This window comes from Rana temporaria, chromosome 11 (assembly GCF_905171775.1).
Source record: "Rana temporaria chromosome 11, aRanTem1.1, whole genome shotgun sequence".
NCBI classification, from domain to species: domain Eukaryota; kingdom Metazoa; phylum Chordata; class Amphibia; order Anura; family Ranidae; genus Rana; species Rana temporaria.
In genome coordinates, this window is record NC_053499.1 from 162,684,230 (window position 1) to 162,712,108 (window position 27,879).

Genomic DNA, 27,879 nt, shown 5'->3' on the forward strand with positions numbered 1-27,879 from the left:
TCCCTCAGTAGAAACCCCCAGATCTGCTGATACAGTGGGACCAAAGCAGTGTGGCTACATTCCTACATACAGGGAGACCAAGAGAGGGGGGCTACATTCCTACATACAGGGAGACCAAGAGAGGGGGGCTACATTCCTACATACAGGGGGACCAAGAGAGGGGGGGCTACATTCCTACATACAGGGGGACCAAGAGAGGGGGGGCTATGTTCCTACATACAGGGGGACCAAGAGAGGGGGGCTACATTCCTACATACAGGGGAACCAAGAGAGGGGGGCTACATTCCTACATACAGGGGGACCAAGAGAGGGGGGGCTACATTCCTTCATACAGGTGGACAAAGAGAGGGGCTACATTCCTACATACAGGGGGACCAAGAGAGGGGGGCTACATTCCTACATACAGGGGGACCAAGAGAGGGGGGGCTATGTTCCTACATACAGGGGGGCCAAGAGAGGAGGGCTACATTCCTACATACAGGGGGACCAAGAGAGGGGGCTACATTCCTACATACAGGGGGACCAAGAGAGGGGGGCTACATTCCTACATACAGGGGGGACCAAGAGAGGGGGCTACATTACTACATACAGGGGGACCAAGAGAGGGGGGCTACATTCCTACATACAGGGGGGACCAAGAGGGGGGCTACATTCCTACATACAGGGGGACCAAGAGAGGGGGGCTACATTCCTACATATATGGGGACCAAGAGAGGGGGGGCTACATTCCTACATACAGGGGGACCAAGAGAGGGGGGGGCTACATTCCTACATACAGGGGGACCAAGAGAGGGGGGGCTACATTCCTACATACAGGGGGGCCAAGAGAGGGGGCTACATTACTACATACAGGGGGACCAAGAGAGGGGGGCTACATTCCTACATACAGGGGGACCAAGAGAGGGGGGGCTATGTTCCTACATACAGGGGGAGCAAGAGAGGGGGGCTACATTCCTACATACAGGGGAACCAAGAGAGGGGGGCTACATTCCTACATACAGGGGGACCAAGAGAGGGGGGGCTACATTCCTTCATACAGGTGGACAAAGAGAGGGGCTACATTCCTACATACAGGGGGACCAAGAGAGGGGGGCTACATTCCTCTATACAGGGGGACCAAGAGAGGAGGGCTACATTCCTACATACAGGGGGACCAAGAGAGGGGGCTACATTCCTACATACAGGGGGACCAAGAGAGGGGGGCTACATTCCTACATACAGGAGGGACCAAGAGAGGGGGCTACATTACTACATACAGGGGGACCAAGAGAGGGGGGCTACATTCCTACATACAGGGGGGACCAAGAGGGGGGCTACATTCCTACATACAGGGGTACCAAGAGAGGGGGGCTACATTCCTACATATATGGGGACCAAGAGAGGGGGGGCTACATTCCTACATACAGGGGGACCAAGAGAGGGGGGCTACATTCCTACATACAGGGGGGCCAAGAGAGGGGGCTACATTACTACATACAGGGGGACCAAGAGAGGGGGGCTACATTCCTACATACAGGGGGGACCAAGAGAGGGGGGCTACATTCCTACATACAGGGGGACCAAGAGAGGGGGGGCTACATTCCTACATACAGGGGAACCAAGAGAGGGGGGGCTACATTCCTACATACAGGGGGACCAAGAGAGGGGGGCTACATTCCTACATACAGGGGGAGCAAGGCCAGGAGGCTACATTCCTTTATATTGGGGGACCATGAAGAATGAATGTAGCCTCCCTCTAAAAGAAAGTCAGATCACAGCAGCAAAACATTAAATTGGTAGATCTGGAGGAAGGAAGCTGTGAGCAACAGGAGGGACTTTTCGGAGTTCAGAACACATTTTGTAACCAGAGTTTAGTGTGACTTTAAACTTACATAGAAATAGAAAAGCCAATAATTGGTTTCCAGCATTAGAAGGTGTCACTGAGATCTGATAATGATCTGCAGGCAATAAGATAATGAATCTGGGGGGGGGGGGGGGGGGGGATACCACATCAGGATCTATGTGTGTGACGTCCGCCATACACACTGGTTGTTCATTCAATAGACTGTTTGTTCTGACCGGTAAATCAATTGGCTGTCGAAAGCGCTCAGTTACCTGCATTGATCGGATCACTTGATAACAAAGTCGATCAGCAGCAGTGGAAACAACGTTTTGTTTTCTAACTTACGCATTTCAGCTGCCATTGAGCGGCAAGGTGCTGCTGGGATGAAGATAAATCTCTTTACCGACCCCAAGGATTATTTCCATCCTATCCTATGCTGGGAAATTGGATAACAATTATGGAGAAAGCCTATTGATAGCCAATAACGTGGAATAAAATATATAAAAACAATTGAATCCATGAAGGGGGACGGATATATTTTGTTATATCTGTTCAATTCGTTCAAACGGTTCCCGCTGATCCTGCCAGAAATCCAATGAGCTTGTGACTTCCAGTATACTTTGCCTTTGTTGCACTAAAATCTCGAGCGGTGTTATCAGTCCTGTCCATGGGCGTCCGCTCCATAGGGCAAGGGGGGGGGGCAATTGACCTCCTCACTGCGGGTTTTCTGTAAGAATGCAGAGATATTTATTGTGAATGAAATCGAAGATCACTTTTCTTATCGCTTTTTAGGTGCAATGGGATTGTATGAATCCGAAATACAAAATAAAGAAGAGGAACTACAAGAACTCTGGTTTAGTTATATTGTCCGACATGAAGGTGAGAGAAACTCCCGACTTTACGTTTCATGTGTTTGTAGTTCTATTTGGGATGTTTTGGCCCCACAGAAGCCTGAGAAAGCTGCACTGATTCTGCAGGTCACGTGACACCCCAATAATATGCCGGGTCACGTGACACCCCAATAATATGCCGGGTCACGTGACACCCCAATAATATGCCGGGTCACGTGACACCCCAATAATATGCCGGGTCACGTGACACCCCAATAATATGCCGGGTCATGTGACAGGAAAAACGCCTGAGACTGAGAACTTCCTTCCTCGCTATTTCTCTGTCTTCATCAACACCCTAGTCCTTTGTAGTTCTGAAAGTGGAACTATCATCAAAAACATTCCATCCCCCACTCAGGGCCGTCTTTAAAGCAGGCAGAGTGCAGAGTTAAGGGTTCCGCTATGTACAGAGTGCAGAGTTCAGGGTTCCGCTTCATACAGAGTGCAGAGTTCAGGGTTCCGCTACATACAGAGTGCAGAGTCCAGGGTTCCGCTACATACAGAGTGCAGAGTTAAGGGTTCCGCTATGTACAGAGTGCAGAGTTCAGGGTTCCGCTTCATACAGAGTGCAGAGTTCATGGTTCCGCTACATACAGAGTGCAGAGTTCAGGGTTCCGCTACATACAGAGTGCAGAGTTCAGGGTTCTGCTACATACAGAGTGCAGAGTTCATGGTTCCGCTACATACAGAGTGCAGAGTTCAGGGTTCCGCTACATACAGAGTGCAGAGTTCAGGGTTCTGCTACATACAGAGTGCAGAGTTCATGGTTTCGCTACATACAGAGTGCAGAGTTCAGGGTTACGCTATGTACAGAGTGCAGAGTTCAGGGTTCCGCTATGTACAGAGTGCAGAGTTCAGGGTTCCGCTACGTACAGAGTGCAGAGTTCAGGGTTCCGCTACATACAGAGTGCAGAGTTCAGGGTTCTGCTATATACAGAGTGCAGAGTTCAGGGTTCCGCTATGTACAGAATGCAGAGTTCAGGGTTCCGCTACGTACAGAGTGCAGAGTTCAGGGTTACGCTACGTACAGAGTGCAGAGTTCAGGGTTCCGCTACATACAGAGTGCAGAGTTCAGGGTTCCGCTATGTACAGAGTGCAGAGTTCAGGGTTACGCTATGTACAGAGTGCAGAGTTCAGGGTCACGCTATGTACAGAGTGCAGAGTTCAGGGTCACGCTATGTACAGAGTGCAGAGTTCAGGGTTACGCTATGTACAGAGTGCAGAGTTCAGGGTCACGCTATGTACAGAGTGCAGAGTTCAGGGTCACGCTATGTACAGAGTGCAGAGTTCAGGGTCACGCTATGTACAGAGTGCAGAGTTCAGAGATTGCCTCATGGAAATGTAACTCATAGATGGTTTTGGATTCAGAAATATGACCTACAACCCTTACTTTGATTTTTATACCAACCATGAATTTTCTTTCTTCTACACCACAGATTCACAGAGTTTACTCCTTCCTGGATTACATCATGGGCGGCTGTCAGATCCACTTTACAGTAAGTAGCAAATGTTTTTCAGGGGTTGGGTTGGCCCCCTAGTTCCAGTGAAGGGAACTCTTAAGGCGTCAGCATACCAAGACATTTTAGACAATTTCATGCTCCCAACTTTGTGGGAGGAGCCCCTTCCTGTTCCAACATGACTGCCCACCAATAGAAAGAGTGAGAACACCCAATGGGAAGCAGGATTGCCTAAAACTCCCGGGTGGATGGAAATGAGCAGAAACTACGGCAGAGAGGGGGCGCTATGGACTAGAGATGGAGGAATTGGGAGCCTTTTTTTGGTTCCACCTCCCCCAGGTCAGGAATCTCCAGATTTTCCTGGACATTCGGAGCCGCTCGCCAGCATATCCACTCCTGTATAATCTCACTGCTTTTCTTCTCTCTTTCAGGTGGCCATAGACTTCACAGCCTCCAATGGGGACCCTCGAAATAGCTGCTCTCTCCATTATATTAACCCCTACCAGCCCAACGAATACCTGAAAGCATTAGTTGCTGTAGGGGAAATCTGCCAAGACTACGACAGGTACGGAACTCCTCCATGTCCGGCCTCTGAGTGAGGTGGGAACAATGTGGGGGGGTCACATAGTGGAACAATATATACAGGTGTTGTTTTTTCCATCAAAGGGTTTCTATTTCTGTCCAGCCGTTTCGTCAGATATGACGTCATCGGAGGCGGTAAGCCTCAGTGTCGTTTCGTCAGATATGACGTCATCGGAGGCGGTAAGCCTCAGTGTGGTATATGGTGGAGGATACGAGGTTCTACATTGTGGGGGGGGATAACGTCGCACTCTTTCGCCGTGGATATGGCCGTTTGCCAGTTCTCGGAGGATTGTAATTAATGTTTGATGATGAAGAGCTATTTTGAATGGACTTATTTTTCCACATTTAATTGTCGTCTGTATTTGTATAGAAAACATTCATGCTGTACGGTTTACTCATTTTAGATGTTTTTTTCTGTTTAGCGATAAGAGATTTTCTGCTTTGGGATTTGGCGCACGTATTCCTCCAAAATACGAGGTAAGTGAATGGTTTGTCTATATAACATACCTGTGCTTTGTAATTCTGATATGTGTGATGTCACAGTGGACCTCCCGCTACATATGTAATCCATTTCCTGGTACAGCCACCCTTCAGGCCTAAACTTATATAAAAGCTTCTCCATTGATGCTTTTTACTCCTTCATTTGAGAGGAACATTTATTGTCTTGGTCATCATTGAAGTGCCCACATCCTCTGGGTTTCCTGGAGACGGGTGACAGACGGATTGGAGATGTGATTGGGTCATGAGACTTGCAGATTCATAGTATGTGGGTGGGAAGGAATGGATCCAAAATTCAGTTCCGTAAACTGAAGAAACGTCTATGGTGGGTCAACGTTGACCGGTCGGCGCCCAGCACTATTTACAACCAAGGGCAGCTGCTGCGGGAAAGCACAATGCCAACTCGATGGCAGCACACTTGGACCAATGGTGCCCTGCCCCTTGACGCCCCCTCCCCTCTGGCGCCCGGGTACAGTGCACCCCGGGCACCCGCCTCGGATCGGCCCTGCGATCAACTCTTGCCCACCAAAAGAGTTCCTGGGTTCACATCCGGCTCGTCAATGAGACACCTAAACCAGACAATAAACCAGGTTGATGGCCCTCCACAATGTAAATATCATTATATCGTAACAACCAGGGGGGGCAGCACATTACCCTGACAAGATTGTATGACTTTGAGAGGTTGGTTACCCACCAAAAATAGTTTTTTTACTAAATACCTTATTGTATAACAGTAAGGTGGGTAGAGGGGGGAACCAAGGGACAGTGCTCAGAGGTGGGTAGGGGGTGGAACCAAGGGACAGTGCTCAGAGGTGGGAGGGGGGTGGAACCAAGGACAGTGCTCTGAGGGGAGTAGGGGGCAGAGACAAGGGACAGTGCTCAGAGAGGGGGTAGGGGGCAGAGACAAGGGACAGTGCTCAGAGGTGGGTAGGGGGCAGAGACAAGTGACAGTGCTCAGAGGTGGGTAGGGGGTGAAGCCAAGGGACAGTGCTCAGAGGTGGGTAGGGGGCAGAGACAAGAGACAGTGCTCAGAGGTGGGTAGGGGGTGAAGCCAAGGGAGAGTGCTCAGAGGTGGGTAGGGGGCAGAGACAAGGGACAGTGCTCAGAGGTGGGTAGGGTGCAGAGACAGGGGACAGTGCTCAGAGGTGGGTAAGGTGCAGAGACAAGGGACAGTGCTCAGAGGTGGGTAGGGGGTGAAGCCAAGGGACAGTATTAGAGGTGGGTGGGGGGCAGAGACAAGGGACAGTGCTCAGAAGTGGGTAGGGGGTGAAGCCAAGGGACAGTATTTAGAGGTGGGTAGGGGGCAGAGACAGGGGACAGTGCTCAGAGGTGGGTAGGGTGCAGAGACAGGGGACAGTGCTCAGAGGTGGGTAGGGTGCAGAGACAGGGGACAGTGCTCAGAGGTGGATAGGGTGCAGAGACAGGGGACAGTGCTCAGAGGCGGGTAGGGTGCAGAGACAGGGGACAGTGCTCAGAGGTGGGTAGGGTGCAGAGACAGGGGACAGTGCTCAGAGGTGGGTAGGGGCGGAACCAAGGGACAGTGCTCTGAGGTGGGTAGGGGGCAGAGACAAGGGACAGTGCTCAGAGGTGGGTAGGGTGCAGAGACAGGGGACAGTGCTCTGAGGCGGGTAGAGGCGGAGACAAGGGGTGACTTGTAAAGGAGGAGTGCCTGAACCTTATTGCACACATTGTTTCTGGTAAAGACCCACATACTGTATATCCCTGATTGGACGCAGTACTGCTCTTATGACGTTAGGCTAAGGCCGGGTACACACGAACAAACATGTATGGTGAAAGCGGTCCGTCGGACCGTTTTCACCGTACATGCCTGCCAGAGGGCTTCTGTACGATGGTTGTACTAACCATCGTACAGAAGTCCGCGCGTAAACACTACGCAGGGCGTGTCCGCGTCGTCGCCGCGACGATGACGCGGCGACGTGGGCGGGCCTGCCATTTAAAGGCTTCCACGCATGCGTCGAAGTCATTCGACACATGCGAGGGATGGCGGGCGCTCGGACATGTACGGTAGGTCTGTACTGACGACCGTACATGTCCGAGCGGGCAGGATTCCAGCGGACGGTTTTAAAACACGTCCAGGAATATTTGCCCGCTGGGAAAAGGCCCGGCGGGCAAATGTTTGCTGGAATTCGGCCCGCTCGCGCCTACACACGACCGAACATGTATGCTGAAACTGGCCCGCGGACCAGTTTCAGCATACATGTTTGGTCGTGTGTACGGGGCCTTAGTGGTGCGTTGGCGGCAGGGATTGTGCGCTGTTTGGCCGCACTTAATAAAGTTCTCTAAAAACTGCAGCGGTTGTCTATTTCCCAGTACAGCACCCGGGATTACTGGGTCCCAGTTGTGGTAATGGTGTGTTAGTGGACATTAGAGATGTCGGGGGAGCTCACCCTACGCAGGTTAGACTTCAATGTTGGACTTCATGTGATGAATGTTCTCATCTTATATTATTCCACCTGATTTCCCTCCTGAATCCGGAGCCATTAGTGGCCATTCCCACCCTAATCACTCCCATGTATCTCATGTATCCCCCATTTATAATAGGAGGACAGGCTGATGGATGGGAGCGCAGGAGACAGCTGGTAATTAAAAAGTAATTCTAGCCAATGGATAAAATCTTTCAGGGAAATGCTGATCCGTCCAGCAATGAATGCAACTGTGCTAAATAAAGGAAAGAATCTCGGGGGCTCCAGAATCTCGGAGGCTCCAGAATCTCGGAGGCTCCAGAATCTCTGAGGCTCCAGAATCTCGGAGGCTACAGAATCTCTGAGGCTCCAGAATCTCGGAGGCTCCAGAATATCTGAGGCTCCAGAATCTCTGAGGCTCCAGAATCTCTGAGGCTCCAGAATCTCGGAGGCTCCAGAATCTCGGAGGCTCCAGAATCTCGGAGGCTCCAGAATCTCTGAGGCTCCAGAATCTCCGAGGCTCCAGAATCTCCGAGGCTCCAGAATCTCCGAGGCTCCATGCACACTCGCATTTATTTCAAGGCTATTTCAGATTCCAGCTCCCCTATGTACCTAGGTAGCATTATTGTACTTCTTTTGCAAACATAAAACAGCTTTCCATTCATTCCACACACCTTTACCTCACTCTCTTCATAGCGGTTTAAAAACACAGATCCACTACTTCTGCCTTACTTCCTGGAGAGACTTTAGGAAATGAGGTTTACCGTCTGAGGGTGGATGATGCAGGGGGTGTGCTAAAGTAATGGGGAGGGTAGTTCTGATGTAATGGGGAGGGGGGCTCTGATGTAATAGGGAGGGGGACTCTGATGTCATGGGGAGGGGGGCTCTGATGTAATGGGGAGGGGGGCTCTGATGTAATGGGGAGGGGGGTTCTTATGTCATGGGGGTGTTCTGATGTAATGGGGAGGGGGGTTCTCATGTAATGGGGAGGGGGGCTCTGATGTAATGGGGAGGGGGGCTCTAATGTAATGGGGAGGGGGGCTCTGATGTAATGGGGAGGGGGGTTCTGATATAAGGGGGGCTCTGATGTAATGAGGAGGGTGCTCTGATGTAATGGGGAGGGGAGTTTTGATGTAATGGGGAGGGGGGTTTTGATGTATGGGGGGGGGGTTTCTGATGTAATGGGGAGGGAGGCTCTGATGTAATGGGGAGGGGGGTTTTGATGTATGGGGGGGGGGGGGGTTTCTGATGTAATGGGGAGGGAGGCTCCGGTGTAATGGGAGGGGCTCTGATGTAATGGGGGGCTCTGATGTAATGGGGAGGGGGCTCTGATGTAATGGTGAAGGGGGCTCAGATGTAATGGGGAGGGAGGCTCAGATGTAAGGGGGGGTTCTGATGTAATGGGGAAGGGGCTCTGATGTAATGGGGAGGGGGGTTTTGATGTATGGGGGGGGGGGTTTCTGATGTAATGGGGAGGGAGGCTACGGTGTAATGGGAGGGGCTCTGATGTAATGGGGGGCTCTGATGTAATGGGGAGGGGGCTCTGATGTAATGGTGAAGGGGGCTCAGATGTAATGGGGAGGGAGGCTCAGATGTAAGGGGGGTTCTGATGTAATGGGGAGGAGGCTCTGGTGTAATGGGAGGGGGTCTCTGATGTAATGGGGAGGGGGCTCTGATGTAATGGGGAGGGGGCTCTGATGTAATGGGGGGCTCTGATGTAATGGGGAGGGGGCTCTGATGTAATAGGGAGGGGGTTTGATGTAATAGGGAGGGGGGCTCTGATGTAAGGGGGGTTCTGATGTAATGGGGAGGGGGGTTCTGATATAAGGGGGAGGGGGGTTCTGATATAAGGGGGAGGGAGGCTCTGATGTAATGGGGGGTCTCTAATGTAATGGGGAGGGGGCTCTGATGTAATGGGGGAGGGGGGCTCTGATGTAATGGGGGGTCTCTGATGTAATGGGGAGGGGGCTCTGATGTAATGGCGGAGGGGGGCTCTGATGTAATGGGGGGCTCTGATGTAATGGGGGAGGGGGGCTCTGATGTAATTGGGGGGCTCTGATGTAATGGCGGAGGGGGCTCTGATGTAATGTGGAAGGCTTCTGGTGTGAACTGGGGGCCCTGATTTGGGGGACTCCGATGTGAAGTTATTTCTTGGATCATGATTATTCATTCATTTCAATTGTAATCTTTTATTTTATAAAACATATTTTTTTGCCCAAATTTGTATCCAATGTACAATGTGTGTCCCTCGTGCTGCAAGGATCGGAGACCCCGGATTTAGTGTGTTGTGAATTTTAGGCCAGATTGAGCAGGACTTTCGCAGTGTCTTTGGCAGGAGTCCAGTCCGTGTCTCTCCCTCTGGGTGGGGGAGGGGTGCAGGATCGGATCCCTTGTATTGATCTCGGTGTATGTGAGCCGCTCTCTCTCTCTGAAGAGGTTCAATCGCCGGCCCTCAGTAATTAGCAGCACAAGGAAGGTCGGCGTTCCTCACTGATGATCGGAGTGTTGGGCCAATCATCGGAGAGGATGAATAATGAACGAGGATCTCTTTCATCATCCTTCATGGCGAAGAGACTTTCCTCTCAATTAGGTGCTGATGCTGCAAATCAAACAGGAAATGTTTCTTTTGAAAAGCGTCTTTGAAGACTCTTCCACTTTATCTCGGTGCGTTCATAATTGGAACGTGTTTATCTGATAGGCCGACATCCAGAATGTGGCCTTGTTCACACGCGCATGCGCAGCCAACCGCTGGGAGGCTTTGCCTGGTGGTCCGCATCTGTGCTGCAAAGACGCACAGAACTCCGAAATGCACTGAGTGTCCCATCATTGGTGTCAGTGGGAGGAATAGTGTCCCATCATTGGTGTCAGTGGGAGGAATAGTGTCCCATCATTGGTGTCAGTGGGAGGAATAGTGTCCCATCATTGGTGTCAGTGGGGAGGAATAGTGTCCCATCATTGGTGTCAGTGGGGAGGAATAGTGTCCCATCATTGGTATCAGTGGGAGGAATAGTGTCCTATCATTGGTGTCAGTGGGAGGAATAGTGTCCCATCATTGGTGTCAGTGAGGGGAATAGTGTCCCATCATTGGTGTCAGTGGGAGGAATAGTGTCCCATCATTGGTGTCAGTGGGAGGAATAGTGTCCCCATCATTGGTGTCAGTGGGGGGAATAGTGTCCCATCATTGGTGTCAGTGGGAGGAATAGTGTCCCATCATTGGTGTCAGTGGGAGGAATAGTGTCCCATCATTGGTGTCAGTGGGAGGAATAGTGTCCCATCATTGGTGTCAGTGGGAGGAATAGAGTCCCATGATTGGTGTCAGTGGGAGGAATAGTGTCCCATCATTGGGGTCAGTGGGAGGAATAGTGTCCCATCATTGGTGTCAGTGGGAAGAATAGTGAGTCAGTGCCTGCGCCTTCGTATCTTTAAGCGTATTCTGGAAACCAGATACGCTTGAATTTGGCTAAGATACGAGCGTCGTAAGTCTCCTACGCCGTCGTATCTTAGGGCGCATATTTACGCTGGCCGCTAGGTGGCGCTTCCGTTGTTTTCCACGTTGAATATGCAAATGAGCAATATACGCCGATTCACAAACGTACGTACGCCCGTCACAATTAGTTACGCCATTTACGTAAGACATACGCCGGCGTAAAGATAAAGCAGGTCTCTAGGTGGCGCAGCCCATGCAAAGTATGGACGTCGGAACAAGCTTATCTTTTTGCGTCGATTGCGTAAGGGCTGTGCGTAAGTTACGTTCACGTCGTAGGCAGTGTTTGACGTATCTTAGGCATTCTATCCGACGCATGCGCACTGGGATACGTCCAAGGACGGGGCATGCGCCATACGTTCAAAACGTCATTTACGTAGGGTCATGCTTTATTTGCATAAAACACGCCCACCTCTTCCCAATTTGAATTTGGTGCGCTTATGCCGGCACATGTGCTCTACGCCGCTGTAACTTAGGACGCAAGTGCTTTGTGAATACAGCGCTTGCCTCTCTGAGTTGCGGCGGCGTACCGTAAATACGATACACTACGCCCGCCCACACTTACGCCGCCCTATGTGAATCTAGGCCTAAGACTGGGATGTCATTAAAGTTGATGTGCGCGTGTAAAGGCCGGCGTCCCAATACTTTTGGTAATATAGTGTATGATGTGGTAGAGGGGGAGGGCACAGACGAAACATTTTGGAGGGGGTCGGATGTCCTTGTTACCGTCTCCTTTTATTAAATACAAAACAGGTAAAAGTGTTAATTGGCTTATTAGTGGATTTCATGACTTCCTTTATATCTGAGAAGAATGTCGCGCTCGTTAATGAAGCCCGAATACTTCAACCAATCCCGAGCTTCGTGGAGACAAAAAGATCGTCATCAGTGGGGCTTTCTCTTCGCTCGAGCAACTGAACTGCAAATGATAAATGATAATGGTAAACATCGCAATGAATTGCACTTTGAACCCTCATTTTCCTTTCATCCCTTGTTTTACGGAGTTTGGTTTAATTAATTGCATCAATTATGTGCGGATAATTGCGGCAGCTGCAATTATCCTTCGCGGGATTGCAGAAAAAAAAAGGGGCCCTCAAAAAAATGAATTACTTAACCACTTCAGGCCCCGGGGCCAATTCTGACACTTCCCTCCTACATGGAAAAATCATCATTTTTTTCGCTAGAAAATTTACATAGAACCGCCAAACATTACGGCCCGGATTCACGTAGGAGATACGACGGCGCATCTCTGAGTCTGAGGCGTCGTATCTCTGAGTCTGAGGTGTCGCATCTTGGCGCCTGATTCAAAGAATCCGATACGCCAGAATTAGTATAAGATACGACCAGCGTAAGTCTCCTACGCCGTCGTATCTCTGAGTCTGAGGTGTCGCATCTTGGCGCCTGATTCAAAGAATCAGATACGCCAGAATTAGTATAAGATACGACCAGCGTAAGTCTCCTACGCCGTCGTATCTCTGAGTGTGAGGCGTCGCATCTTGGCGCCTGATTCAAAGAATCAGATACGCCAGAATTAGTATAAGATACAACCAGCGTAAGTCTCCTACGCCGTCGTATCTCTGAGTCTGAGGTGTCGCATCTTGGCGCCTGATTCAAAGAATCAGATACGCCAGAATTAGTATAAGATACGACCAGCGTAAGTCTCCTACGCCGTCGTATCTCTGAGTGTGAGGCGTCGCATCTTGGCGCCTGATTCAAAGAATTCGATACGCCAGAATTAGTATAAGATACGACCAGCGTAAGTCTCTTACGCCGTCGGATCTTAACTGCATATTTACGTTGGCTGCTAGGGGCGTGTACGCTGATTTACGCCTAGAAATATGTAAATCAGCTAGATACGCCAATTCACGAACGTACGCCCGGCCGTCGCATTACAGATACGCCGTTTACGTGAGACTTTTTCCGGCGTAAAGTTGCCCCTGCTATATGAGGCGTACCAATATTAAGTATAGACGTCGGGCCAGCGTCAAATTTTCCGTTGATTACGTCGTTTGCGTAAGTCGTTCGCGAATAGGGCTGGGCGTCATTTACGTTCACGTCAAAAGCATTGGTTAATTTGGAGCATGCGCACTGGGATACTTTCACGGACGGCGCATGCGCCGTTCGTAAAAAGCGTAATTTACGTGAGGTCACAAATAAATTTACATAACACACGCCCACATCTTCCACATTTGAATTAGGCGGGCTTACGCCGATCTATTTACGCTACGCCGCCGCAACTTTGGTTTGTGAATACTGCACTTGCCTGTTAAAGTTGCGGAGGCGTAACGTAAATAGGATACGTTACGCCCGAACAAAGATGCGCTCTTCTACGTGAATCCGGGCCTATTTGTGTTTCTTTTTTTTTAGCAGAGACCCCAGAGAATACAATGCCGGTCGTTGCAACTTTTTATCTCGCACGGATATTTGCGCAATCATTTTTCAAACGCGTTTTTTTGGGGAAAGAAAACAGTTTCATGCTTTAAAAAAATAAAACCAGTAAAGTTAGCCCAATTTTTGTGCACGTTGTGAAAGATACGCCGAGTAAATAGATACCTAACATGTCACGCTTCAAAATTGCACACGCTTGTGGAATGGCGCCAAACTTCGGTACACTAAAGGAATTTTTTTTTTTTTAAAGAACAAACATGTCATACTTACCTCCACTGTGCGGCTCGTTTTGCACAGAGTGGCCCCCGAACCCGGTCTTCTGGGGTCCCTCGGCGGCTGTCTTGGCTCAACACCTTCATGCGAGCGAGCATGGTGATGAGTTCTTGCGGGCGCGCTCCTGTGATACAGCCGGCAGTTATAGCCGCTCACTGTATCACTCGGCCCCGCCCCCCGGCGCACCGCGTCATTGGATGTGATTGACAGCAGCGGGAGCCAATGGCTGCGCTGCTTCCAATCAACCAATGAATGAGCCGAGAGGCCAGCGCGTTCACGGCGCGGGACTTTCGAGGGGTCAGGTAAGTAAAGGGGGTCTCGGGGGGGGGGGCACTAATCCTGAGATGTTTTTTCACCTTAATGCATAGAATGTATTAACCACTTAAGACCCGGACCAAAATGCATTTTAACATCCTCCAATCCACGGGGATGTTAAAGAATGAGCCTGGATGCCGGGCGAGGTTCGGAGATTTCCGTGGGCAATTTTGCGCCTGCGCAGTCCTTGAAGGAACTTCCCCGTTAGGGGAACCTTAAGGACAAGTCAGCGGCCCGTCCATAGAGCCTCCCCTGCCCATGCATCCGGCCCCCTGATCTACATTTCGGTGGTGCCGGACCATGGATTCCAATGGGGGGGGGGGGGGGATTTTGAGGCACCTGATTGGATTGGGGACTTTCGGTGTTTATTTGGTGATTTGTGGTCACAAGTGACTCGGCAATGGTCAGGGGGAGGAGTTTACCGTCATTTATGAGCCTCAATAATGTGAAAAGTTCCTCAGCTTGTAACAACGAGGGGAACCGATCTTCATCACCGATCTGATTTCTGTGCTTTGTGTGTCACCAAAGGTCACACAATCTCTTCAAAATAACACGAAAATCATAAATGTCAGAGTGTGTGAACATGAGACTCCTATGCGGTGAACTTGCGGCAGCAATAAATCTCTCAGTGACCCGGCCGGCGCGTTTCAATTTCTATTTACTGTGGTTTCTATCAGCAATTTCTGAGTGCGGCGCGGAGACTTGCCCCCGGGGGACATCAATAATAGCGCAATGGCGATCGGTTGGTAGATTTCCGTCTCAATCCGTCTTCTAGAAATAATTGCTTGTTAAAAGTTAATTCTCTAACAACGTGATTCTCTATATTAGTGTAGTGATTATTCCCCATCCCCCAACCCATCCCCCCCACCATCCCCCACCACCCCCCCTATCCCCCACCCCCCCCATCCCCCACCACCCCCCCTATCCCCCACCCCCCCCATCACCCACCACCCCCCCACCATCCCCCACCATCCCCCCACCATCCGCTCTCATCCCCCACCCCTATCATCATCAGTCAAGCTTTTCTATAACACCAATTCTATTGATTTATTGACAAAATGATATAAATTTTCCAATAAATCATCAATAAATAAGGCAAACGCTGGCATGTATTTGCACTTCTCTGAGGAAACATTTTCGTTTTTTTTTTCAGTCTTTATTTTAATAAAAATCTTTTTTTTTTTTTACAACAAAACAAGAATAATATTTCTCATCTACACAAAGGAACATCACAGATCTCGTGCAATGAAATAGTGAAAGATTTGGTCAAAATCTCCCATGAAGGTCGGTGAAGCTGGAAAATGATAAATATTTGACAAGAAGCAGAAAAAAGTGTTACAAGGAAGAATGAGACCTCCGATGTATTGCAGGGATGAGACCTCCGATGTATTGCAGGGATGAGACCTCCGATGTATTGCAGGGATGAGACCTCCGATGTATTGCAGGGATGAGACCTCCGATGTATTGCAGGGATGAGACCTCCGATGTATTGCAGGGATGAGACCTCCAATGTATTGCAGTGATGAGACCTCCAATGTATCTCAGGGATGAGACCTCCAATGTATAGCAGGGATGAGACCTCCGATGTATTGCAGGGATGAGACCTCCGATGTATTGCAGGGATGAGACCTCCGATGTATTGCAGGGATGAGACCTCCGATGTATTGCAGGGATGAGACCTTCGATGTATTGCAGGGATGAGACCTCCAATGTATTGCAGGGATGAGACCTCCAATGTATTGCAGGGATGAGACCTCCGATGTATAGCAGGGATGAGACCTCCAATGTATTGCAAGGATGAGACCTCCAATGTATAGCAGGGATGAGACCTCCGATGTATTGCAGGGATGAGACCTCCGATGTATAGCAGGGATGAGACCTCCGATGTATTGCAGGGATGAGACCTCCGATGTATTGCAGGGATGAGACCTCCGATGTATTGCAGGGATGAGACCTCCAATGTATTGCAGTGATGAGACCTCCAATGTATCTCAGGGATGAGACCTCCAATGTATAGCAGGGATGAGACCTCCGATGTATTGCAGGGATGAGACCTCCAATGTATCGCAGGGATGAGACCTCCGATGTATTGCAGGGATGAGACCTCCGATGTATTGCAGGGATGAGACCTTCGATGTATTGCAGGGATGAGACCTCCAATGTATTGCAGGGATGAGACCTCCAATGTATTGCAGGGATGAGACCTCCGATGTATAGCAGGGATGAGACCTCCAATGTATTGCAAGGATGAGACCTCCAATGTATAGCAGGGATGAGACCTCCGATGTATTGCAGGGATGAGACCTCCAATGTATAGAAAGGATGAGACCTCCAATATTGCAGGGATGAGACCTCAAATGTATTGCAGGGATGAGACCTCCAATGTATCGCAGGGATGAGACCTCCAATGTATCGCAGGGATGAGACCTCCAATGTATTGCAGGGATGAGACCTCCAATGTTTCGCAGGGATGAGACCTCCAATGTTTCGCAGGGATGAGACCTCCAATGTATCGCAGGGATGAGACCTTCAATGTCTCGCAGGGATGAGACCTCCAATGTATAGCAGGGATGAGACCTCCAATGTATAGCAGGGATGAGACCTCCAATGTATTACAGGGATGAGACCTCCAATGTATAGCAGGGATGAGACCTCCAATGTATTGCAGGGATGAGACCTCCAATGTATCGCAGGGATGAGACCTCCGATGTATAGCAGGGATGAGACCTCCAATGTATAGCAGGGATGAGACCTCCAATGTATTGCAGTGATGAGACCTCCAATGTATCTCAGGGATGAGACCTCCAATGTATAGCAGGGATGAGACCTCCAATGTATTGCAGGGATGAGACCTCCAATGTATTGCAGGGATGAGACCTCCGATGTATTGCAGGGATGAAACCTCCAATGTATAGCAGGGATGAGACCTCCAATGTATAGAAAGGATGAGACCTCCAATGTATTGCAGGGATGAAACCTCCGATGTATAGCAGAGATGAGACCTCCGATGTATAGCAGGGATGAGACCTCCAATGTATTGCAAGGATGAGACCTCCAATGTATAGCAGGGATGAGACCTCCGATGTATTGCAGGGATGAGACCTCCGATGTATAGCAGGGATGAGACCTCCGATGTATTGCAGGGATGAGACCTCCGATGTATTGCAGGGATGAGACCTCCGATGTATTGCAGGGATGAGACCTCCAATGTATTGCAGTGATGAGACCTCCAATGTATCTCAGGGATGAGACCTCCAATGTATAGCAGGGATGAGACCTCCGATGTATTGCAGGGATGAGACCTCCGATGTATTGCAGGGATGAGACCTCCGATGTATTGCAGGGATGAGACCTCCGATGTATTGCAGGGATGAGACCTTCGATGTATTGCAGGGATGAGACCTCCAATGTATTGCAGGGATGAGACCTCCAATGTATTGCAGGGATGAGACCTCCGATGTATAGCAGGGATGAGACCTCCAATGTATTGCAAGGATGAGACCTCCAATGTATAGCAGGGATGAGACCTCCGATGTATTGCAGGGATGAGACCTCCAATGTATAGAAAGGATGAGACCTCCAATATTGCAGGGATGAGACCTCAAATGTATTGCAGGGATGAGACCTCCAATGTATCGCAGGGATGAGACCTCCAATGTATCGCAGGGATGAGACCTCCAATGTATTGCAGGGATGAGACCTCCAATGTTTCGCAGGGATGAGACCTCCAATGTTTCGCAGGGATGAGACCTCCAATGTATCGCAGGGATGAGACCTTCAATGTCTCGCAGGGATGAGACCTCCAATGTATAGCAGGGATGAGACCTCCAATGTATAGCAGGGATGAGACCTCCAATGTATTACAGGGATGAGACCTCCAATGTATAGCAGGGATGAGACCTCCAATGTATTGCAGGGATGAGACCTCCAATGTATCGCAGGGATGAGACCTCCGATGTATAGCAGGGATGAGACCTCCAATGTATAGCAGGGATGAGACCTCCAATGTATTGCAGTGATGAGACCTCCAATGTATCTCAGGGATGAGACCTCCAATGTATAGCAGGGATGAGACCTCCAATGTATTGCAGGGATGAGACCTCCAATGTATTGCAGGGATGAGACCTCCGATGTATTGCAGGGATGAAACCTCCAATGTATAGCAGGGATGAGACCTCCAATGTATAGAAAGGATGAGACCTCCAATGTATTGCAGGGATGAAACCTCCGATGTATAGCAGAGATGAGACCTCCGATGTATTGCAGGGATGAGACCTCCAATGTAGAGAATAAAGTTTCTGAAATCTAAACATTTAATGGAATTAAATGATTATATCTGTAAGATTATCATTTCCATCTAGAATCAATGTTGTTTCTGTTCCATCCCATAATATATAATAAAGACACCTCTGCTGTAGCTGCAATCACCGGGAATATTCCTGTAATTCTCACCATTAATTATCTGTTGTGTATCCATGAGAGGGAAATCAATTCCCACCACTGAACAATGAGGGAGACAATCTGCTGGATCAATACAAGTGATCAATAGTCAGGTAATTCCTGTTCTGATGGGAAGTCAGTAAATCACAGCAGGATCTCCCACAGCCGATCACTTCCCGTGGTTCTGCTTCATTGGGGTAGATTCACGTAGCTACGCTATAAGTTACGGCGGCGCAGCGTAGTGTATTTACGCTACGCCTCCGCAACTTACAGGAGCAAGATCAGTATTCACAAAGCACTTGCTCCGTAAGTCGCGGCGGCGTAGCGTAAATGGGGCCGGCGTAAGCGCGCGTAATTCAAATGGGGAATGGGGCGCGTGTTTTATGGTAATATGTGATGACCTGACGTGATTGACGTGATTTCCGAACGGCGTATGCGCCGTCCGTGTACATATCCCAGTGTGCATTTCTTCCAAGTACGGCGTAACGACGTATTGGTTTCGACGTGAACGTAAATTACATCCAGCCCTATTCGCAAATGACGTAAATAATTCAAATTTCGAAGCGGGAACGACGTCCATACTTAAAATTGGCTGCGCCTCCTAATAGCAGGAGCAGCCTTACGCCGAAAAAGCCTTAACGCAAACGACGTAAAAAAACGAACGCCGGGCGCACGTACGTTTGTGAATCGGCGTATCTCGGAAATTAGCATATTCTACGCCGACAACAACGGAAGCACCCTTGCGGCCAAAGTTATATTGCACACAATTCTACGTCGCCGCAATCAAGTTACGCCGGTGGAGGAAGCCTATTTTTTCAGCGTAACTGCCTTTGTGAATCGGCGTAACGCTACGCGGGCGAGGAATTCAAATTATGGCGGCGTATCCGGAGATACGCCGACCGCAAAAGGTATGTGAATCTACCCCATTATATTTTGGGTTCACTCACTCACCGCTGTGTATATCACATTGTGGTGTTGTTCATTATGAATGTCATACCAAAGCACCCATCCGATGCAAACATAATACCAGTCCAATTTTCTTTGCTTTGTGGTTTTGTGGTGCGTTGGCAACCTGTATATATCGGCATAGTGTGCTTCAACATCATGGGGGGGGCAAACAAACGTGACACCCTCACTCGCACTAAAAGCCCCTGGATGGGTATGACAGTCAGGGAAGGAGGAGATCAGCAATGACGGACGACATCCTTCCCCCCCCGATATAGAAGACGGCGATCTGCCCCCCCCGTCCCCTTCCCCTCCCCCCCCCCTCATGCTGTCAGAGGCAGAACACGACAACCTTCATTATTCCTCCATTTCATGGAAAGGAAACGTTCGTTGTGCTGCAGGCCGCCGGGAAAACATGAAGATTTCTCCTCGCAGAATATTATTTACATCCAATCCTCCCCTCCGGGCGCCGCGCTCGTCTGTGAGCTAATCCTACCAGATCAGCGTACAGGACCAACGTTCCCGGGCACCGGGCCCCCCGATAAAAGGCAAGTGGGGGGCCCCCGGGGCTAACTTTAAAGATGGATGTCCTATTTAACTAAAATGATCCTGCGCCACGTGATGGAGAAATACGAGCGCTGAAAAAAGAAAAGAATCGCACGAATAAAGCGCATTTCCACTTCTGCAGCCAGATTGGGATTTACACCATGACACGGCCTAGCAATCCTGTCAGAAAAAAAAACGTCGGTTTTCCTGACGGGATTTTCTGGCAAGCTTGTATACGGCTTTGCAAGCCAAACTTGCCAGAAAATCCTGTCGGGAAAACCGACGTTTTTTTTTTCCTGACGGGATTCCCGGCCGTGTGTACAGGGCTTGAGAGTCAAATGCTGTGTACTAGGGAGGGAGGCAGAAGTACTGGGCGTGCCACACACGTCCTGTGTGCAATGGTGACCTTTTTTTGGGGCGTGTGTAGCATACCCAAAGTCTGGAACTATTGAAAAAAAAATCGACCTCCCGCTACATTTTTATTATTTTAGTTTTACTGCAATCAGCTTATTGTTAACAATGGGGTGGATTCAGTAAGCAATTGCGTCTGCGTATCCATAGTTATGCAGCGCAATTGCTTATTTGCGCCGGCGTAACGACTTTTCTGTATTCAGAAAGCTCGATACGCTGACTGCAGCCTAAGATATGACTGGCATAAGGCTCTTATGCCTTCGTATCGTAGGCTGCATTCTTACGATGGCTGCTAGGTGGCGTTCCCGTAGTGGTCAGCGCAGAGTATGCAAATTGCATACTCACGCCGATTCACAACCCTACGCGCGCACTGCGTACGCATTTTACGTCGTTTGCGTTCGTCGGGTTCCGCGTAAGGCTGCTCCTGCTATTAGCAGGGGCAGCCAATGCTAAGTATACCCGTCGTTCCGGCGTCGCGATGTTTGAAAATTACGTCGTTTGCGTAAGTGAATCGTGAATGGCGCTGGACGCCATTTACGTTCACGTTAAAGCAAATGACGTCCTTGCGACGTCATTTGCCGCAATTCACGTCGGGAAAGTTTCCCGACGGAGCATGCGCACTACGTTCGGCGCGGGAACGCGCCTAATTTAAATGATCCACGCCCCCTACGGGATCATTTAAATTACGCGCGCTTACGCCGGCCATTTTTACGGAGCGCCTCCGCAAATTACGGAGCTACTGCTTCCTGAATCAAGCGTAGCGCAAGTAATTTACGGAGGCGTAGCATAAAAACGTAACGCTGCGCCTCCGTAAGAAGTGCGCAGCAGTACCTGAATCCACCCAAATATTGTCATTGTATGTCAGAGGTCCAGTCCACCCAACAGTGATATTTTAGTTCTGGGCGGAGCCTGGTGCGCTGAGTTACCCCCAGGTTGTAACGGTGGAGTTGCCCTTTGAAGCCCCCACTCCATGTTCAGTGTGTATTTCGGATGTGTGTGCAGTTGGAGTTCAGCCTTGAATCTCCGACCCATGAAAGAGTTAATGGCGTGTAATGCGCCTATAATGAAGCGTCGGCGGAGCGGCACATGAAACGGGAACCTTCTATAGAGAAAGTTTGTGATTGAAGTCGGAGCTTTGTCACTTATACGTTTCTCTTCCCCTGAGGCCGGCGCACGTAATGTGTCTCCTCCGCCACGCGTCACGTTTTCCTCCAGCTACACGCTGTCCTTGATCCGCTTTCCCTGTGAAATGCGCTCTCCTCTTGTTTGGCGTCTAATCAGAAGCTGGCGCGTTCTCTCCCCGCTGAACTCCTTCCCGCCGATCCGCTGCCGAGTGAATCATTCATTCCAAATCACTTTCAAAGTCAAGAAGTAACAAGTCAGTGAAGGGTCTTCTTTATCCAGATCATGATGTTCCTAGTAGTTAGTCCCAACCTTTATCCGGGTCATGGTGTATCTAGTAGTAGTTAGTCCCATCCTTTATCCGGGTCATGGTGTATCTAGTGGTAGTTAGCCCCATCCCTTATCCGGGTCATGGTGTATCTAGTGGTAGTTAGCCCCATCCCTTATCCGGGTCATGGTGTATCTAGTAGTAGTTAGTCCCAACCTTTATCCGGGTCATGGTGTATCTAGTAGTAGTTAGTCCCATCCTTTATCCGAGTCATGGTGTATCTAGTAGTAGTTAGTCCCATCCTTTATCCGAGTCATGGTGTATCTAGTGGTAGTTAGTCCCAACCTTTATCCGGGTCATGGTGTATCTAGTAGTAGTTAGTCCCATCCTTTATCCGGGTCATGGTGTATCTAGTGGTAGTTAGCCCCATCCCTTATCCGGGTCATGGTGTATCTAGTAGTAGTTAGTCCCAACCTTTATCCGGGTCATGGTGTATCTAGTAGTAGTTAGTCCCATCCTTTATCCGGGTCATGGTGTATCTAGTAGTAGTTAGTCCCATCCTTTATCCGGGACATGGTGTATCTAGTAGTAGTTAGTCCCATCCCTTATCCGGGTCATGGTGTATCTAGTGGTAGTTATTCCCATCCTTTATCCGGGTCATGGTGTATCTAGTGGTAGTTAGTCCCATCCTTTATCCGGGTCATGGTGTATCTAGTAGTAGTTAGTCCCATCCCTTATCCGGGTCATGGTGTATCTAGTAGTAGTTAGCCCCATCCCTTATCCGGGTCATGGTGTATCTAGTAGTAGTTAGTCCCATCCTTTATCCGGGTCATGGTGTATCTAGTAGTAGTTAGTCCCATCCTTTATCCGGGTCATGGTGTATCTAGTAGTAGTTAGCCCCATCCTTTATCCGGGTCATGGTGTATCTAGTAGTAGTTGGTCCCATCCTTTATCCGGGTCATGGTGTATCTAGTAGTAGTTAGTCCCATCCCTTATCCGGGTCATGGTGTATCTAGTAGCAGTTGGTCCCATCCTTTATACGGGTCATGGTGTATCTAGTGGTAGTTAGTCCCATCCTTTATCCGGGTCATGGTGTATCTAGTGGTAGTTAGCCCCATCATCCTTTATCCGGGTCATGGTGTATCTAGTAGTAGTTAGTCCCATCCTTTATCCGGGTCATGGTGTGTCTAGTGGTAGTTAGTCCCATCCTTTATCCGGGTCATGGTGTGTCTAGTGGTAGTTAGTCCCATCCTTTATCCGGGTCATGGTGTATCTAGTGGTAGTTAGTCCCATCCTTTATCCGGGTCATGGTGTATCTAGTAGCAGTTGGTCCCATCCTTTATACGGGTCATGGTGTATCTAGTGGTAGTTGGTCCCATCCTTTATCCGGGTCATGGTGTATCTAGTAGCAGTTGGTCCCATCCTTTATCCGGGTCATGGTGTATCTAGTAGTAGTTAGCCCCATCCTTTATCCAGATCATGATGTTCCTAGTAGTAGTTAGCCCCATCCCTTATCCGGGTCATGGTGTATCTAGTAGTAGTTAGTCCCAACCTTTATCCGGGTCATGGTGTATCTAGTAGTAGTTAGTCCCATCCTTTATCCGGGTCATGGTGTATCTAGTAGTAGTTAGTCCCATCCTTTATCCGGGTCATGGTGTATCTAGTGGTAGTTAGTCCCATCCTTTATCCGGGTCATGGTGTATCTAGTAGTAGTAGTCCCATCCTTTATCCGGGTCATGGTGTATCTAGTGGTAGTTAGTCCCATCCTTTATCCGGGTCATGGTGTATCTAGTGGTAGTTAGTCCCATCCTTTATCCGGGTCATGGTGTATCTAGTGGTAGTTAGTCCCATCCTTTATCCGGGTCATGGTGTATCTAGTAGTAGTAGTCCCATCCTTTATCCGGGTCATGGTGTATCTAGTAGTAGTTAGTCCCATCCTTTATCCGGGTCATGGTGTATCTAGTAGTAGTTAGTCCCAACCTTTATCCGGGTCATGGTGTATCTAGTAGTAGTTAGTCCCATCCTTTATCCGGGTCATGGTGTATCTAGTGGTAGTTAGTCCCATCCTTTATCCGGGTCATGGTGTATCTAGTGGTAGTTAGTCCCAACCTTTATCCGGGTCATGGTGTATCTAGTAGTAGTTAGTCCCATCCTTTATCCGGGTCATGGTGTATCTACTGGTAGTTAGTCCCATCCTTTATCCGGGTCATGGTGTATCTAGCGGTAGTTAGCTCCATCCTTTATCCGGGTCATGGTGTATCTAGTAGTAGTTAGTCCCATCCTTTATCCGGGTCATGGTGTATCTAGCGGTAGTTAGCTCCATCCTTTATCCGGGTCATGGTGTATCTAGTAGTAGTTAGCTCCATCCCTTATCCGGGTCATGGTGTATCTAGTAGTAGTTAGCTCCATCCTTTATCCGGGTCATGGTGTATCTAGTAGTAGTTAGCTCCATCCCTTATCCGGGTCATGGTGTATCTAGTAGTAGTTAGCTCCATCCTTTATCCGAGTCATGGTGTATCTAGTAGTAGTTAGCTCCATCCTTTATCCGGGTCATGGTGTATCTAGTAGTAGTTAGCCCCAACCTTTATCCGGGTCATGGTGTATCTAGTGGTAGTTAGCCCCATCCTTTATCCGGGTCATGGTGTATCTAGTAGTAGTTAGTCCCATCCTTTATCCGGGTCATGGTGTATCTAGTGGTAGTTAGCCCCATCCTTTTTCCGGGTCATGGTGTATCTAGTGGTAGTTAGTCCCATCCTTTATCCGGGTCATGGTGTATCTAGTGGTAGTTAGTCCCATCCTTTATCCGGGTCATGGTGTATCTAGTAGTAGAAGTCCCATCCTTTATCCGGGTCATGGTGTGTCTAGTAGTAGAAGTCCCATCCTTTATCCGGGTCATGGTGTATCTAGTGGTAGTTAGTCCCATCCTTTATCCGGGTCATGGTGTATCTAGTGGTAGTTAGTCCCATCCTTTATCCGGGTCATGGTGTATCTAGTAGTAGAAGTCCCATCCTTTATCCGGGTCATGGTGTGTCTAGTAGTAGAAGTCCCATCCTTTATCCGGGTCATGGTGTGTCTAGTAGTAGAAGTCCCATCCTTTAGAGAGAGAGAGATTGGGATCTTATTAAGAGGACCTGTCATCCTTATTTCAATCACAAGGGATGTTTACATTCCTTGTAATAGGAGTAAAAGTGATAAAAAAAGGTGAGGTATCGTTGGGAATGGGATGGGACTAACTACCACTAGATACACCATGACCCAGATAAAGGATGGGACTAACTACTACTAGATACACCATGACCTGGATAAAGGATGGGACTAACTACCACTAGACACATCAAGACCTGGATAAAGGATGGGACTAACTACTACTAGATACACCATGACCCGGATAAAGGATGGGGCTAACTACTACTAGATACACCATGACTTGGATAGAGGATGGGGTGGTCAAGGTTCTCCATCACTGTCCTAGATCATAGAGATGACCTGAGAAGATCTGGTCTCTGATAACCTCTATGGTCAGTTACGCAAACCGTCGGATCCTTTCCTGGGCTCGCCAGTAAGAACGGTAATCTGGAGAAACATTGGCGGGGGAGTTGGGCGGGGGAGTGGGGTGGAGGAATGGGGGGGGGGCAATGGAGGGGGTTTCCCCTTCCGCTGCTTTTTGAAAGCGATCCAGCAGCTAGTTGGCCGCTCAGACCACTTTCATGAGAAAGAGAAATCGCCGGCTGATTTTTTTCACCCATAACCCCGGTAAACCACTTGCAAGCTGCAACGTATATATATATTGTGATCGGCAAGTGGGCGGTAAGCGATTCTAATTTTTTCATGTAACTTTTGGGGTTGAATATTTTATGTTTCTCACTTTCTATTAGCAGTCGCCATGCATAAGAAATAATTGAATGTATATTTGATGGGTTTCCAGGCCGTGTTTCCAGGCCGTGTATAGGGGGGTGTGACCTATATAAGAGGGGGTGTGACCTATATAAGAGAGCGCTGAGAATACGATTTGCGTCTTTTCTGGAATATGAAATGATGAGGTCAATTAACCCCTTTGGGCTCATTTAAAATATTCGACTATACCGCCATCCCTCCGAAAAGTGATTTGCGGTGGATTACTTCTCAAAGATCATTTGACAAGCAGTGTGGGGGGGGGGGGATGTCACTTCCTCCTCAATGTATTAACCCCCTAAAGTCAGCACAAGTCTGATCATTGAAGGACAGGCAGGCTGTGGAGGGGGGATGTCAGCACAAGTCTGACAATTGGAGGACAGGCAGGCTGTTCTCTCGGCGCAGCCAGAAAACTGACCATGCTTAGTGTGGCAGGATCACCTCGTATTTCACACAAAGGAAAAAATACAAAGAGAAACAGATAATTTTTAGCACATGGCGGGGCGGACACATATCAGGAAGAGGAAATGTTGGGGAAAGAAACACTTTAAGGAGGAGATCCGAGGGAAATGTAGATTTGGGTCTTAATTCCCCCCCCGGAATATCTAGAGCCGCATTCCACCCCCTAAAGATTGGGCATCACATATTTTCAGTATTTGAGTGTCGCTCTTCCTGCAGAACATTGAAATTTCCTTTCTTCTGGGATGACGACGATTGTCCCCCGAATGACATCCATTTCATAAAGATGCCAATTTGCTGAACACCAAAATTATTTTCTCTATTTCTTCTCCGCACATTGTACAATCAGCTCACAATTTGCCACCAGCAAAAAAAAAAAAGATTCTTCCTGCGAGAATGTCAGGAGCGTCGGATATCTTTCACCAGACAAGACGTAATGAGATGTAAATGGCAGGTAATTACCACCACTTAGGGCCTCCCGATCCTCCAACTGACAACAGAAAGGAATCATTTGAAGTCTCGGGAACAATTGGATCTGAAGCCGAGTCACCGAGAATCTGAAATGTGAACAATCCGAGCCGAGAGAGAAAACGTCAGAATATCTCCATAGATAGACGCCGCACATTCATCCCAATTCTCCCGATTGTCCCCGGAGGAGGAGGAGGACGCTCTCACTTCTCATTTACAAGGGTTGGGACTGAACATTGAGATTCTCTTCATGTTTTCAGTCCATGAAAGGTCCTCATCATGAAGAGACGCTTGGAATCCGACAGTTTGTGGATCTTCATCATTGTTTTCATTTGTTTCCAAATGTCCATTGTTGGTGATCGCCAGAAAATTTGGGCCCCGCGGTGTTATGGGCCCCGCGGTGTTATGGGCCCCGCAGTGTTATGGGCCCCGCGGTGTTATGGGCCCTGCAGTGTTATGGGCCCCACTGTGTTATGGGCCCTGCAGTGTTATGGGCCCTGCGGTGTTATGGGCCCCGCTGTGTTATGGGCCCTTGCGGTGTTATGGGCCCCGCAGTGTTATGGGCCCCGCAGTGTTATGGGCCCTCTCCTTCATCATTAGTAGACAAGTTTCAACAAATAGACAATTTACATATCGTTACATATCAATGGGAGACCTGAGCCTGGGATGATGCACACAACTGCCTTGATTGAATTAACTTCACACCAGAAGCCCCCCATATCGGAGGTCCCCCTTCACTTAAGAGGTTCCACCACCATATCAGAGGTCCCCCTTCACTTAAGAGGTTCCACCACCATATCGGAGGTCCCCCTTAACTTAAGAGGTTCCACCACCATATCAGAGGTCCCCCTTCACTTAAGAGGTTCCACCATCATATCAGAGGTCCCCCTTCACTTAAGAGGTTCCACCACCATATCGGAGGTCCCCCTTAACTTAAGAGGTTCCACCACCATATCAGAGGCCCCCCTTCACTTAAGAGGTTCCACCACCATATCGGAGGTCCCCCTTCACTTAAGAGGTTCCACCACCATATCGGAGGTCCCCCTTCACTTAAGAGGTTCCACCACCATATCGGAGGTCCCCCTTCACTTAAGAGGTTTCACCACCATATCGGAGGTCCCCCTTCACATTAGAGGTCCCCTGTCACATTAGAGGTCCCCCTTCACATTAGAGGTCCCCCCCATTATATCTAAGGTCCCT

The 27,879-nt window shown here is 49.1% G+C and overlaps 1 protein-coding gene across 3 annotated transcripts in view; it reads left to right on the forward strand.

The window, feature by feature from the left end:
- CPNE7 (copine 7) overlaps window positions 1–27,879 on the forward strand; it is a 74,992-nt gene that overhangs the window by 39,693 nt on the left and 7,420 nt on the right. For all 3 annotated transcript variants that reach the window (XM_040329621.1, XM_040329622.1, XM_040329623.1), the window contains 4 exons: window positions 2,615–2,701; window positions 4,149–4,208; window positions 4,601–4,734; window positions 5,174–5,228. In XM_040329621.1, the coding sequence (XP_040185555.1) occupies window positions 2,615–2,701; window positions 4,149–4,208; window positions 4,601–4,734; window positions 5,174–5,228 (336 nt within the window). The remainder of the gene's footprint in view (window positions 1–2,614; window positions 2,702–4,148; window positions 4,209–4,600; window positions 4,735–5,173; window positions 5,229–27,879) is intronic.